The 12,182-nt window shown below is 41.5% G+C and overlaps 1 protein-coding gene and 1 long non-coding RNA gene across 2 annotated transcripts in view; one reads left to right on the top strand and one right to left on the bottom strand.

Moving 5' to 3' along the window:
• The window catches only part of LOC117400447 (N-acetylneuraminate 9-O-acetyltransferase-like), a 42,588-nt gene extending 30,836 nt beyond the window's left edge, over positions 1 to 11,752 (bottom strand). The window contains exon 1 of the mRNA XM_034000427.3: positions 11,153 to 11,752. Within this exon, the coding sequence (XP_033856318.3) occupies positions 11,153 to 11,477 (325 nt within the window). The 5' untranslated portion in view covers positions 11,478 to 11,752. The remainder of the gene's footprint in view (positions 1 to 11,152) is intronic.
• On the top strand, positions 1,794 to 8,393 carry LOC131736819 (uncharacterized). Its single transcript, XR_009328400.1, has 2 exons — positions 1,794 to 4,727; positions 7,097 to 8,393. It is a non-coding gene; the product is annotated as an uncharacterized LOC131736819 (long non-coding RNA).
• Positions 11,753 to 12,182: the final 430 nt, after the last annotated feature.

The following is a 12,182-nucleotide window of genomic DNA, read 5'->3' on the forward strand; positions in this document are numbered from 1 at the left end:
AGCAACAATAATACTTGCATAAAATGTGTACAATGAAATGGGTTTGGTACTTTAGAAATACCCTGGGTTTTATCAATGCAAGTGAAAATATTGTCACACAGTTTTACAAAATGGATGCCAAATGGGTCATTTTCACCAGACTGTTTATCCCCTCTTTCACTGCAATTTACTTCACCCTTTTCTAATTCAACAGATTAATCAATTAGCTGTTCAAGGATCATCTTGTGACAATCTGTTCCTGCACTTGGGGAAAGTAACAAATAAAAGAGTGACTTCAATATAGTGTCTGCTTTGAAGTAATGCAAATGTGTGCAGCACAAATGCTCTTAGTTTTGAGCTTAGGAGAAGCACCTTTAGATTTTGGGACACTGCGTGAATAACATGCACTTTCCCACCAACATTGCTCATATAATCCCATGTCCAGTTTAAATGTGAGAGCAAATCCTCTGTGTTAAAAGAAATTAAAATGGAATCAACTACAGCAAAACTGAAATCAACTTCTACTTTATCAGCAGACTGGCCAGAAGGACCACTGATTGATCGAAATGTCCGCAGATAAAGATTTAGAAAATAAGATACAGAAGGAACAGTAAGGTTTGTTGTTAATAACTCTGCTACTGGCATAGATATCCCCTGTTCTGAGTCATGAAGGAGTAATGCGTAGTAGAGTACTTGCTTGTCCTCCCAGTCTAGCTTTGAGGTTACTGAGCCTGTGGCATCTAGATAGAGATGAATTGGTCCTAATTTTGCACATGATTTGTGTATTAATATCTGATATTCAGTAAAAGCTATCACCCTGATACCTCACAGGTATCCAATTTCTTGTATGTATCCACGGACTGTTTTGCATTTCTTTTCATTTTCAAATGCTGCTTTATTCAAAATGATATCCATAAACTCCACATCTGCTTTCCTTAAAAGTGGTAGGATGATGGTGTATTGTGTTTTAAACTTTGACCTATTCGTTTCCTGTTTGATTTTCATGTGTCTGGCATGCTGAATGCCTTTTGAGTGGCAGAATGAACAATAGCTGCTGACATCAACAAATACTGTTTCCCCACAGACAGGTTCTTTCGATATTTTAAAATTGAATTTTTTGCATCTTGTAAATGAACATTTGGCTTGAGCCTTGAAAAAGCGCTACAGAAACATGGCTGTATATGAATACAGGAACATATGTTTTATGCACCTTATACATAGATAGATATAGATAGATAGATATAGATATATATATATCTATATCTATCTCACATCAGTCCAGCCTTTCTGCAGGAAACGGTTTTGAGAACCTTTTTTTTTTATTTATTTTTTTATTATTTTTGGGGATATTGACCATTCAGAAAAAGTGAGTTGGATAGTAAACTTTTCCAGCAGTGAAACTATAGCCACCATCTGAACACTGGGTTTTCCTCATCTATATCAATACATTCATCTTCTGCAAAAGTTATTTGCAGTGTGTAGTGTTTTGCAACTTTTTGGTGTTGATGTAATGAGGTCATGGCCATTAAAACCTGTCACTGAATCTGTAGGTGAACATTGTTCATTTTCGTAACCACTATAACAACTTTCATCTTTCTCATCTATTACGAATCTTTCAGAATGAGTGTCAAAATCTGTTTCAACAGTGTGATTACTGGAGTCCTCTTTGCTTTGCTTCTTTCTTTTTTTTATAGCAACTTTTATTTGATCAAGAACTCGCTCTTACCCCTTTACAATTATTTTTAAAAAAGGCATACAGCCACAGACGACTGCTGGCATTGTTTGCTAGCAGTGTCTTTGCTGCTACCCCTGTTATAGAAATGTTACAGAAAATAGAACTGACTCGACATAATGTACTGGCATTTTGTTCTCCCATAACCTTGCATGCCTTGCTAAAGATAAGGAACCGCAAGATGCCTACACTGCAGCTGCGGCTGTGAGAAAAAAGGATGAGCCAGACGTGTCTTTTTGCACGTATACCCAAACCACCCATCCTTTTTATCTGCTTGCTTAGTTTTATGCCAAGTATGCATAGTTATAAGTTTTCTCTTATATGCTAATACCTGAATCATCATTGGCTAACCCTCTGCCTTGCTGACAATTTTAAGGTATATAAGAAACTGATCCAACTCTGTATGTTGGAACACTGCTCGATGATTATCTAGCACCCTGTGTGCTGAGAGTGTTCTCAGTTTGCAAACTTAAGAAATAAAGGCCTGTGTGTTTGGAATTCGCAGTCTCGCTTCCTTTATTAGAATTTCCACGACAATTCTTGGCGACCCAGATGGGACGGCTAGCTCCGTTTTCCGATTGCTCCCGGGGACTTTGAGGTTAACCGTGCACGGGGGCTGCTTAGGAGTGGCTCAGGGAACCACACTCTGAAATAGTTTCGGAGGTGAAGGACCCGCCTTGAACCCGGCTGGGAGCATCGGTGGACGGATACGCCGTACCGAACAAAGACAAAGGGTGAGACTGGTTTTCCTCATACATAAAATAGACCAATTGGTTCAGGTTCTGGGAACCTGATAAAACCCGTTCTGGGAACGGGCTGCGCAGAAAGAGTTCTGGGAACTCTATTGTCTAGAGGACAAAAAGATAGACCACGTGGTTCAGGTTCTGGGAACCTGATAAAACCCGTTCTGGGAACGGGCTGCGCAGAAAGAGTTCTGGGAACTTTGTTGTCTAAGACATAGAAATCCTGATCCGGAAACAGGTAAATTAAGTGATTCGACTGATCTATGAATAATACTAATAAGTAATTACAAATTAAACTAGTTAAAAAGATATCGTATGAAATACCAAATATTGAACTAAAAATAACAATTGAAAAAATTAAATGCACAGTTTAAAAAAAAAAAAAAAAAAAAGTCATACTACTAGTGTAGTTGATCAATATACCAAGTGCACTGTTGGATGGTCAATTAAGAAAAGTAATTTTTCTGTGCAGGTGGTGCAAATAAAAATAGACAGTGATATAGTGTGGACGACAGATAACCGTGTGAATGAGTGAGTGAATGAGTGTTATCTGATAATTGTGTGTGTGTGCGCGTGTGGGTTTGATTACAATGAGGTCAAGTAATAGTAAAAAGGAGGTCTGTCTCCCGGACGCGCTGGTTGGACCGGGACGAACGATGGCTGATAAATGGGGTCGCGGTGTTGTAGACCAGGTTGTTCTGTGGCATAAAATAGCTGATTTTCCACTAAAAGCAACCCAGAGTGAAAGGAAGTTACAAGAATGTAGAGAAAAGTTAGAGTTTGAGAAGACAAAGAAAGAGAAAAAGACTGGGATGGTTATAGGAAATGAGAACGAGAAGCAGAAAGACAAACAGCTAAAAGCATAATGGTAAAAGCAAGTCAGAAAGATAGTACTGAGGAAGTGAAAAAAAGAAAAAAAAGACAGAGAAACAGAGATTACGATGAGGAAAGGGACTGCTCCCCCCCCCGTATTGTGTTCCTGTTTCCACAGCCCCTGCTCCTGCTCCTCGGCCCGACCGGCCCGTCCAGGTCCATCAACAGCCTCCGCCCACAGCAGAGAGTCCGCTGCCCGCACCTCCGCCTCTGATATCCACCCCAAGCAACCCGACAGGTTTCCAAGGCGGTTCCCGGTGGACTTGGTCCCCTTGGTCGCCCCCTGGACTGAGCTTCTTATCATCGCCAGAATCCCCTGAGACATCAGGATCTTCCAGCACGCTCACTACACGGTTGGGACCAAAAGGCAATCTGAACAACGCCATTATCATGGCCCCCCTGACAGCGTACTGGCTGCCAGAGGTCCTGATTCAGCGCACCTGGAGACAAGATGAGATTAAAGACATTGCTAAAGACTTGCCCGACCCAACTAAGGATGCAGTTCAGTTCAGCGAGCAGATGACCCGTCTTGTGCGTCAATACAAACCCTCTGCCGCTGAAATAGGGCACATTATGCGATGCAAATTAAAGCTTCGCTGGGAGGACATCGAAGATACTTTTGACAAAAATCTGACGTGGAAACCGGCAGGGGATGGAGAATATCAACCGCAGTTTGAACAGTTGCTGGACAGATTGAAATGACAATACCCTACTAAAACCGATTGGGATGCTATACATAGAGCACACAGCACTCCAAAGAGTCTCTAGAGGAATATAGACAAAGATTGGAGACGTGCTTTCGCAAACACAGCGGACTCCGACCAGGCACCGATGAATACAACAGTCTTTTAAAAGCAGCCATAATAAACGGACTCGTACCTGCCCTCAATAAACAGGTACGGATGACATGCATTGGATGGGAGACGGCTCCCCTCATTACATTGCAAGCACGCTGAAAGACAACAACAGAAGCAAGAGAGCAATCAAAAGACAAAAGCTGAAAAAGGAGTTAAACTGCAAGCAGCTCAGCTGGCTTATTATCAGGGCAAAGGACCAACCCGAGGCGGATACCAACGCGGACGGGGCGGACGTGGGACGGGGGGTAGGGGGAAGCGGAGGCGGTGGCAACAGAAACTTCCACAACCAGGATAAAGACACTAGTTGCTATAATTATGGCCAGGAAGGACATTTTGCTAGAGAGTGTCGGAGACAGCAGCAGCAACAACAACAAACCAACGGGAGTAACTGGCAGAGCGCTCCCCCACCGCAAGTAACACTATACAAACCGAAACCAGAATGAAACGAGGCAGGGACAGCTGGCACCAAAACAGCGAACAAGCAGTACGTGCTAACTTTTTCTAAACCACAAGAAGCCCCCACCGTTGATCTCTTCGTGAATGGTGAGTCATTTGAATTCTTAATTGATACTGGTGCTGCAATGTTTGTCATAAATGCTAGAACTATGCATAACCCAATGATATCAAATGAATCAGTAAAAACAGTGGGAGCCTCGGGAGTAGTATTGAGGGAGAAAATTATGATGCCTTTACCCGTACATATGAAGGGAAAACGTTTATGCATCGGTTTATTTTCTCAGAATGCTGCCCTTGCAACCTAGCGGGACGAGATCTACTATGTAAATTCAATTGTGAAATTAAATGTGAATAAAGCGGAGTTACCATCTCGTGTCCCTTGATGATGGCCCAAATGATTGAGACCCGTAGTTGGTTCTATTCGTGGGATATACAAAACGGAGGTGAATAAATTGAGGAATTATTTAAATTGGCTCGACAACATTGGGGTCATGAAACTGGGTTTATATCACCTTATGCCTTACATTGCACTGCCCTGTACTCACCTTTATCAAGAGATTATGAATTTGAGAGAAAGTGGTTAGCACAACCTCCATCTAACGAAACAATTACGTGCAGCGCCTTGTATATAGGTTTACGCTTTTGTGTTGCAGCCATTAAACTAAATAGCGGTCAGTTTTTATTTTACCACACAACTGACTCTGTGCCACATATAAGCATAGCAAAAACCGATGATGTAGAGTGGAAAGATACTGGTGTCTGGCTTAAGTCTGTGTTGCAGGTGACTGACTGGCAAAGTGAAGACGGGTTCAAATTCTCCCCCAGTGCTCGCGCTGTTTGCGCTCCTTTCTTTTGGGTCACGCCTGTCCAACGGGGAATCCATGGGGCAGAGAACCGAGATGCGCCCCCTGAGGAAGCACTGGGAGGCACGTTTTCACCCTTGCTGATCGGCCTCCCCGATTCTCTATGGGCAAAAGATAAGTATGATATTGGCCTTATGAAAGGGGCAGAGCCCCTAACAGTCACACCAAAAAGCACACACCGGCCTAGCCGTGCCCAGTATCCTCTCAGCAAGGAAGCACAGGAAGGCATTGCTCCTGTGCATGCATCTTTGGTCTCTAGAGGAGCTATCGTGCCCTGCCCAGACTCGCCTTGCAACACCCCGATTCTCCCGGTCCGCAAAGCCTCGGGAGAATGGCGATTTGTCCAGACCTCAGGTTAGTAAATGACGCGATACATGCAAGGGCCCCTATTGTGCCAAACCCAGTTACTGTTTTGTCAGCTGTTCCCCCTGGTGGAAGCAAACTCATACAGTATGTGGATGATTTGCTTTTGTGTTCTAAAACTCAGCACGCATGCGAAACTGATGCAAGAGCTCTTTTAGAGTACCTAGCTTGTAATGGCCATAAGGTATAAAAAAAAAAGCTGCAGCTCGTGTCACCATCTATAAAATACTTGGGACACGATATTACACCGGAAGGCAGGAAATTGGGCCTGGAGCATGTCACTGCAATTCTGACACTGCCCCAGCCTGCCACAAAAAAAAATAAAAAAAAATAAAACACATGATGACGTTGCTAGGTATGGCTGGCTACTGTAGAGCTTGGATTCCAGATTATGCTGCAGTAACTCAGCCCCTAGCTGACTTGATACATGGCCATAAGATGACTATGAAAGACACAATTGACTGGACTCCTGACGGACTAACTGCCCTCAAAAAACTTAAACAACTCTTGTCCTCTCCGCCCTGTCTTGGGTTACCCGATCACTCTAAACCTTTTAACCTGTTTGTTTGTAAAAAGGGAGGATTCATGTCAGCAGTACTGACACAAGAGCATGGGGGAAAACAACGTCCTGTGGCTTTTTACTCTAAGCGCCTTGGTAACGTAGCCTGAGGGCTAGTCTGTTGCTTGAGAGCGGTGGCCGCCGCCACTGAAGCTGTGCTGGCTAGTGCTGACCTAGTTGCAATGTGCCCTCTAACTGTACATGTTCCTCATGCAGTACATGCTCTCATTTCACAGGCCAAGACAGCACATCTGACTCCAGCTCATCTATTACATTACCAGAATGTATTAATGACCATGTCACATGTTGTGGTAAAACGCTGTACTGTGCTTAACCCTTCTACACTTCTTCCTACAGAAGCCGAGAGCCTCACGATGGAGAGCCTCACGATTGCACCACCTTAGTAGAACAGGTCTGCAAGCCACGACCCAATCTTACTGATGTGCCCCTATTGAACGCTGCTGTATGTAAATGCCAGGCACACACTAACGCTTCTGATTCTGTCTCTCAAGGGAATACTGTTGCAGATGCTGCTGCTAAAGCAGTGGCCGCATCAACTCAGGCCCCTGTGCTCCAAATGGTGTCATTACCTGCCTTAACTGAATATGTATTTTCTTTACAGGATGTAGCTGACTTACAACACAGTGTGGGACCTGCCGAGATAGCTCCAGGGTAAAAGCTGCTCTAACCGAACCGAAGGAACCGAAGGCTCCACAAGCTCCTGCCAGGGGACTGGGTGATCATCAAAGACCTCCGGAAGCATTGGCATCAACAACGCTGGACAGGTCCGTTCCAGGTGCTCCTGACAACGCAGACAGCGGTGAAAGTCGCTGAACGATCAACCTGTATCCACGCAAGCCATTGCGGAAAAGTGCCCTATAGCCCGAAGGAAGATGTATCGCCCCCTGGAACAACGTAGACGGCTCGGATGGCCTTGGGGACAGTCAGCTTTGGACCCCCAGAGTCCTGACTTATTTTTCTTGGCAGCATATTAACTGTGTTTCTCATCTGGCTCTTAACTGAACTAAAAGATAATAAAAAAGAGCCAGATACTACAAACCACAGCTACGCTGAAAATCGCACAGAACTCAGAACAAAAACAACATTGCACACATGGAGTGTAGAACATGATTGAAAACATGCGGACAATGGTTGGTGGGAAATGCTCAACCATACTGTACGGAACACTTTGAACATTACTGACACTGGTTTATATATGATGTAGTGATATTGTTGTTGTTTTTGCTTATCATAACTTGTGTGAAAAAGTTATGTACTAAAACTGTTGACACTGTTTTAAACATGCCCCTGCTTACTAATGATGACCAGTGTAATGATTCAAATGATGACCCTTTCAACAAAATGGCAGATGACCTGATGAGTTAAGATAGTGGGGAAAATCTGCAAGCGGGATACGTTGGGTCGTCACTTTGTTCATATTACACTACATGTTAAACTTTGTAAATCTCGCTTTAACTTGTACTATTGTGTGTGTGTTTGAATCCATTTTCTGAATAAGGTTGAGACAAAGTCTCAAAAGGGAGGGAATGTTATAGAAATGTTACAGAAAATAGAACTGACTCGACATAATGTACTGGCATTTTGTTCTCCCATAACCTTGCATGCCTTGCTAAAGATAAGGAACCGCAAGATGCCTACACTGCAGCTGCGGCTGTGAGAAAAAAGGATGAGCCAGACGTGTCTTTTTGCACGTATACCCAAACCACCCATCCTTTTTATCTGCTTGCTTAGTTTTATGCCAAGTATGCATAGTTATAAGTTTTCTCTTATATGCTAATACCTGAATCATCATTGGCTAACCCTCTGCCTTGCTGACAATTTTAAGGTATATAAGAAACTGATCCAACTCTGTATGTTGGAACACTGCTCGATGATTATCTAGCACCCTGTGTGCTGAGAGTGTTCTCAGTTTGCAAACTTAAGAAATAAAGGCCTGTGTGTTTGGAATTCGCAGTCTCGCTTCCTTTATTAGAATTTCCACGACACCCCCCATAAGGATGTTGATTTCTTCCAGTAACATTTAAAATCGTTTTCGTGTTTTCCAATTGTAATTAAAACATGTGACTACTCCATCAATAGTTATTTTGCACAAACTTATTTATAATAATATTCGATTTATTATTTGCCATTTGGCTTATTATTCTCCACCATTTACACATTGTGTGTACAACAGCACTGAGTACAACACATCAGTTTTGTTAACATGCTGACAAAACGTGTTCTCCAACAAGAAAAAAACAAGCAATAGGCCTACAGGTCATTGGACTAAACTGGCAAACTAAACGTTTTGATAAAAATCTGTTTACAATAGGTAGTCCTCGATGCTATTGTATTAACACATTTCAGAAACCTTATACGTTCCTTTGATTAAATTAACATATCTAGATACCCACCCGCATTTCCTTGAAAGTTTTGCAATGCGTGTCACGTTACACACTAAATACGTTTTTTCACACTTAAACAAGTATTAACTTAATGATTTTTTATTTCATGAAACTTTTTTCAAACTTCAAAAATAAATAAAACTTTCAACGGGAACTTTTTAAACTACATAGAAAGCAAACTGCAATGGGACTCTAAAATGCTGGTTTATTAACTCTATTTACCACCTTTGAAAAGGCAGCCCTCCGATATGCTGTTCCTCCCCAGGCTCAACTTGATTGCTTGCAAATGAGAACAAAGCACCAGACATGGGACATATATTCAACTACTAAACACAAGCTCACTAAACACTCTCCTACTTCATATAACACACGCTGCCAGTCTGCGCTTCCATTCTATAATATATTTCTGACCTTCCTTCCCAGCAACATCACGTGCTGAAACTTATTTCATTGAAAAAATGTGGATTTGAAATGTGACAGAAGACCGTTTAGTTTTTTTGGTAAGAGCTGTTGAAGCTGGCAGTGGTGTAGTATTATATTTAGAAGTGAGGGGTCTCTATTTAACTACCCCCCTGCCCCCCGCTCTCTCAACCCTACCACGCCGCCTGCAGTCCCCATTTCCCCATACACTCAACAGAACCGCAGTTTATAACTAGTAGTATTAAAGGGTATTTGAAAGGGCTAACAAGTGTACCAATTGATTACAAATTCAGACAATCAGGTATTGAGGTATTAATGTAAGGCAACTAGACTTACTGCTACTTACATAAGATACATAAATAAATACTGTACATATTTTCACAACCAGTTTCAAATACTAATTCACACATGATTAAAACTGTCATTATTATTATTATTATTATTATTATTATTCCTATGCATAACACTCCTCCTTCTCATATCTGAATGGTTTGGTCCAGAAATGCATCCGTTTGCAAAAAAAAGATGTGTAAGGCCACAGGTATCCTTTATTTGTTTGTTGCTATTGAGTTTTGTCTTTTAAATAAATGTTTAACATATGTTATCTACTTGATTTCTGATATATGGGTCTAAAAATAAGAACGGTTCCAATTATTACATCTTAATTGTAAAACGCTGACACCTCAGCACAGCGTTGATACAGGTTCCCTTCGCCTCTACATTATTCACACCTCTTGTTCCAGACCAGGCATGCTATATTCAAACTGTTTTCATTATTTATCTCTTTAGGGTTTCTTACGGTTATTGCATTCTTTGCTTATCTGTATGGGTTATACACAAGTATCTCTCCATATATATTAACAACAGGAGCAAAACAGCTAAATATTCTACATGTGAAGTACAGAAGCGGTGCTCTCCCTGCCCAAGAAGTGGGGGGCCGTGCTGCCGTGCTGCCCTCCCTCCCGGGACTACACCCCAGGAATGTGGGGTTTCATTATGTGCCGCCCAGATGCTAAAGGGTTAATTGTGCTCTGGCCATTTTTTCTCTCTTTTGTTTAATAAGGTACAATATACCTTGTAAATGACAAACCATTCCTGCGTTTAGTTTTTTGGAACGAGCGGTTGAACTGGCACTAATTGTAGTAAGGCATTCATGTATCTTTGGTTCTGTGTGCACAGACATACAAACGAGTAAGGCTACAGGAACAGAATTTTTTAGGACGTGGAATGAATGACATATGAGACATTACAAACCTTCTCTTGCAAGTGCTGCATTGCTTGACTGTGTGCATTTGTTCTCACAAACTGAACATTATTATTTGTGTTTTAGTGTGTATGTATCTTTATATAAAACCATAGGACCGCTTGCAAAAACAACACAAATGCTTGTGTATGGCATCTGCACCGGTCCAAAGATTTAAGCCACAGAACTTTGCACATCAAAATAAGAAAATAATGTGAACACACCCAAATTAAAAACTGTGCACTGCTAGACAACTGTCTGCTCTGATGTGCTTTAGGAGACTACAGTTCAATCTTATGAAACAAAGCGTTTAATTTCGGATGTTTCATAGCGTAGCCTATTTGCCATTGTGTCAGATATACTGGGGACACGGGATTCGGGAAACCGTATGCATGGGTTAAACTTGCTTACATCTTGAGTAAACATTATGCTAGCATATATATATATATATATATATATATATATATATATATATATATATATATAATGTAATGCAGTTCACAAGGCCTCGTTGCCTATCGCTTTTCTGTAGCTTCTTCCTAAAAAAAACTGTACTCGTAATACACGCAATTAACTTTGTTTACACGGACCAGAAGCATGCTGACGACATAATAATACTGGGCATCAAACATATCCTCCCCATTTTTCCCTCCACTTACCTCCATAATTCCGGTATACTGAGTGAAATATGAGGAGCAGAAAGACAGCCACTAGAGCGAGCAATTTGGCATTTTCTATGTTAAAATACTGGTTTATCTCTCGTTTGCCTCGGCTATAGGCCAGGACCGCCATCTTGGATCCTCCATGACAACAATCAGACAGACGAGACGCAGCGGTAGTGCTCAGCCGGGAGATATGCGCGTAGAAGCCCGCTGCACTTTCTGCAGTTGATTTGGTCGTTTCACCTTCATTGCTTTCCGGTGCTGCTCCTAGTGCAGGGGCTGCCTCACACGAGTTCTCTAAAGTTACTTTAGGATCGCTCATATTGCATTTACAACAGTTTATTTAAACTAAAACAACGAAAAAGGTATACGTTCTATTCAGGCTTTCATGTTTCAAGAAACTTGGTAACAGTTAAATTACAAACGTTAAATTACAAACGTCCAAAAGTCAAACAAAAACACCCTTCCAACACTGCACTTTAACTTGTCTGTGGGCTGTCTGAAGCATATAAGCGTCTAGTTTCTTATTTGTCTTTCAAATAAGTTGAAGAGGACAGGTGATTCATAGCGTGTGTTCACAGAGATCATTCTGCGCAGATTCTGCAGAACCTGCCCAATTTAGCCAATTATCTCTTCTAAGAATTGGTTAGATTCTGCACAGAACCTGCGCAGAATGATCTCCGTGAACTCACCCAGTGTCTACAGGTATCAGTGGCGGCTAGTGACCTCTGAGTGGGGGGATTTTAAAACTTATTTTCACATAATGTGCAATGGATCTATTTTGTTTCCTTACCCATATCATTCTAAGGTCATCAGTAGTTTCATGTAAAGGGATAACATTTGCAATAATATTGAACATTTAAACAAAGTCGTTTTATTTTTTTATTTTTTTTCAATATTCAGTATTATTAACATTATAGAAATTACAGATTTTCAGCTTTAATATCACAAATTAACATTGACAGCGAGTTAAAGTACAACAGGTTCATATAAATAAATTAGGGCCCTATGAAATCCGTTTTATTAT

Source organism: Acipenser ruthenus, chromosome 4 (assembly GCF_902713425.1).
Source record: "Acipenser ruthenus chromosome 4, fAciRut3.2 maternal haplotype, whole genome shotgun sequence".
In the NCBI taxonomy this organism is placed as follows: domain Eukaryota; kingdom Metazoa; phylum Chordata; class Actinopteri; order Acipenseriformes; family Acipenseridae; genus Acipenser; species Acipenser ruthenus.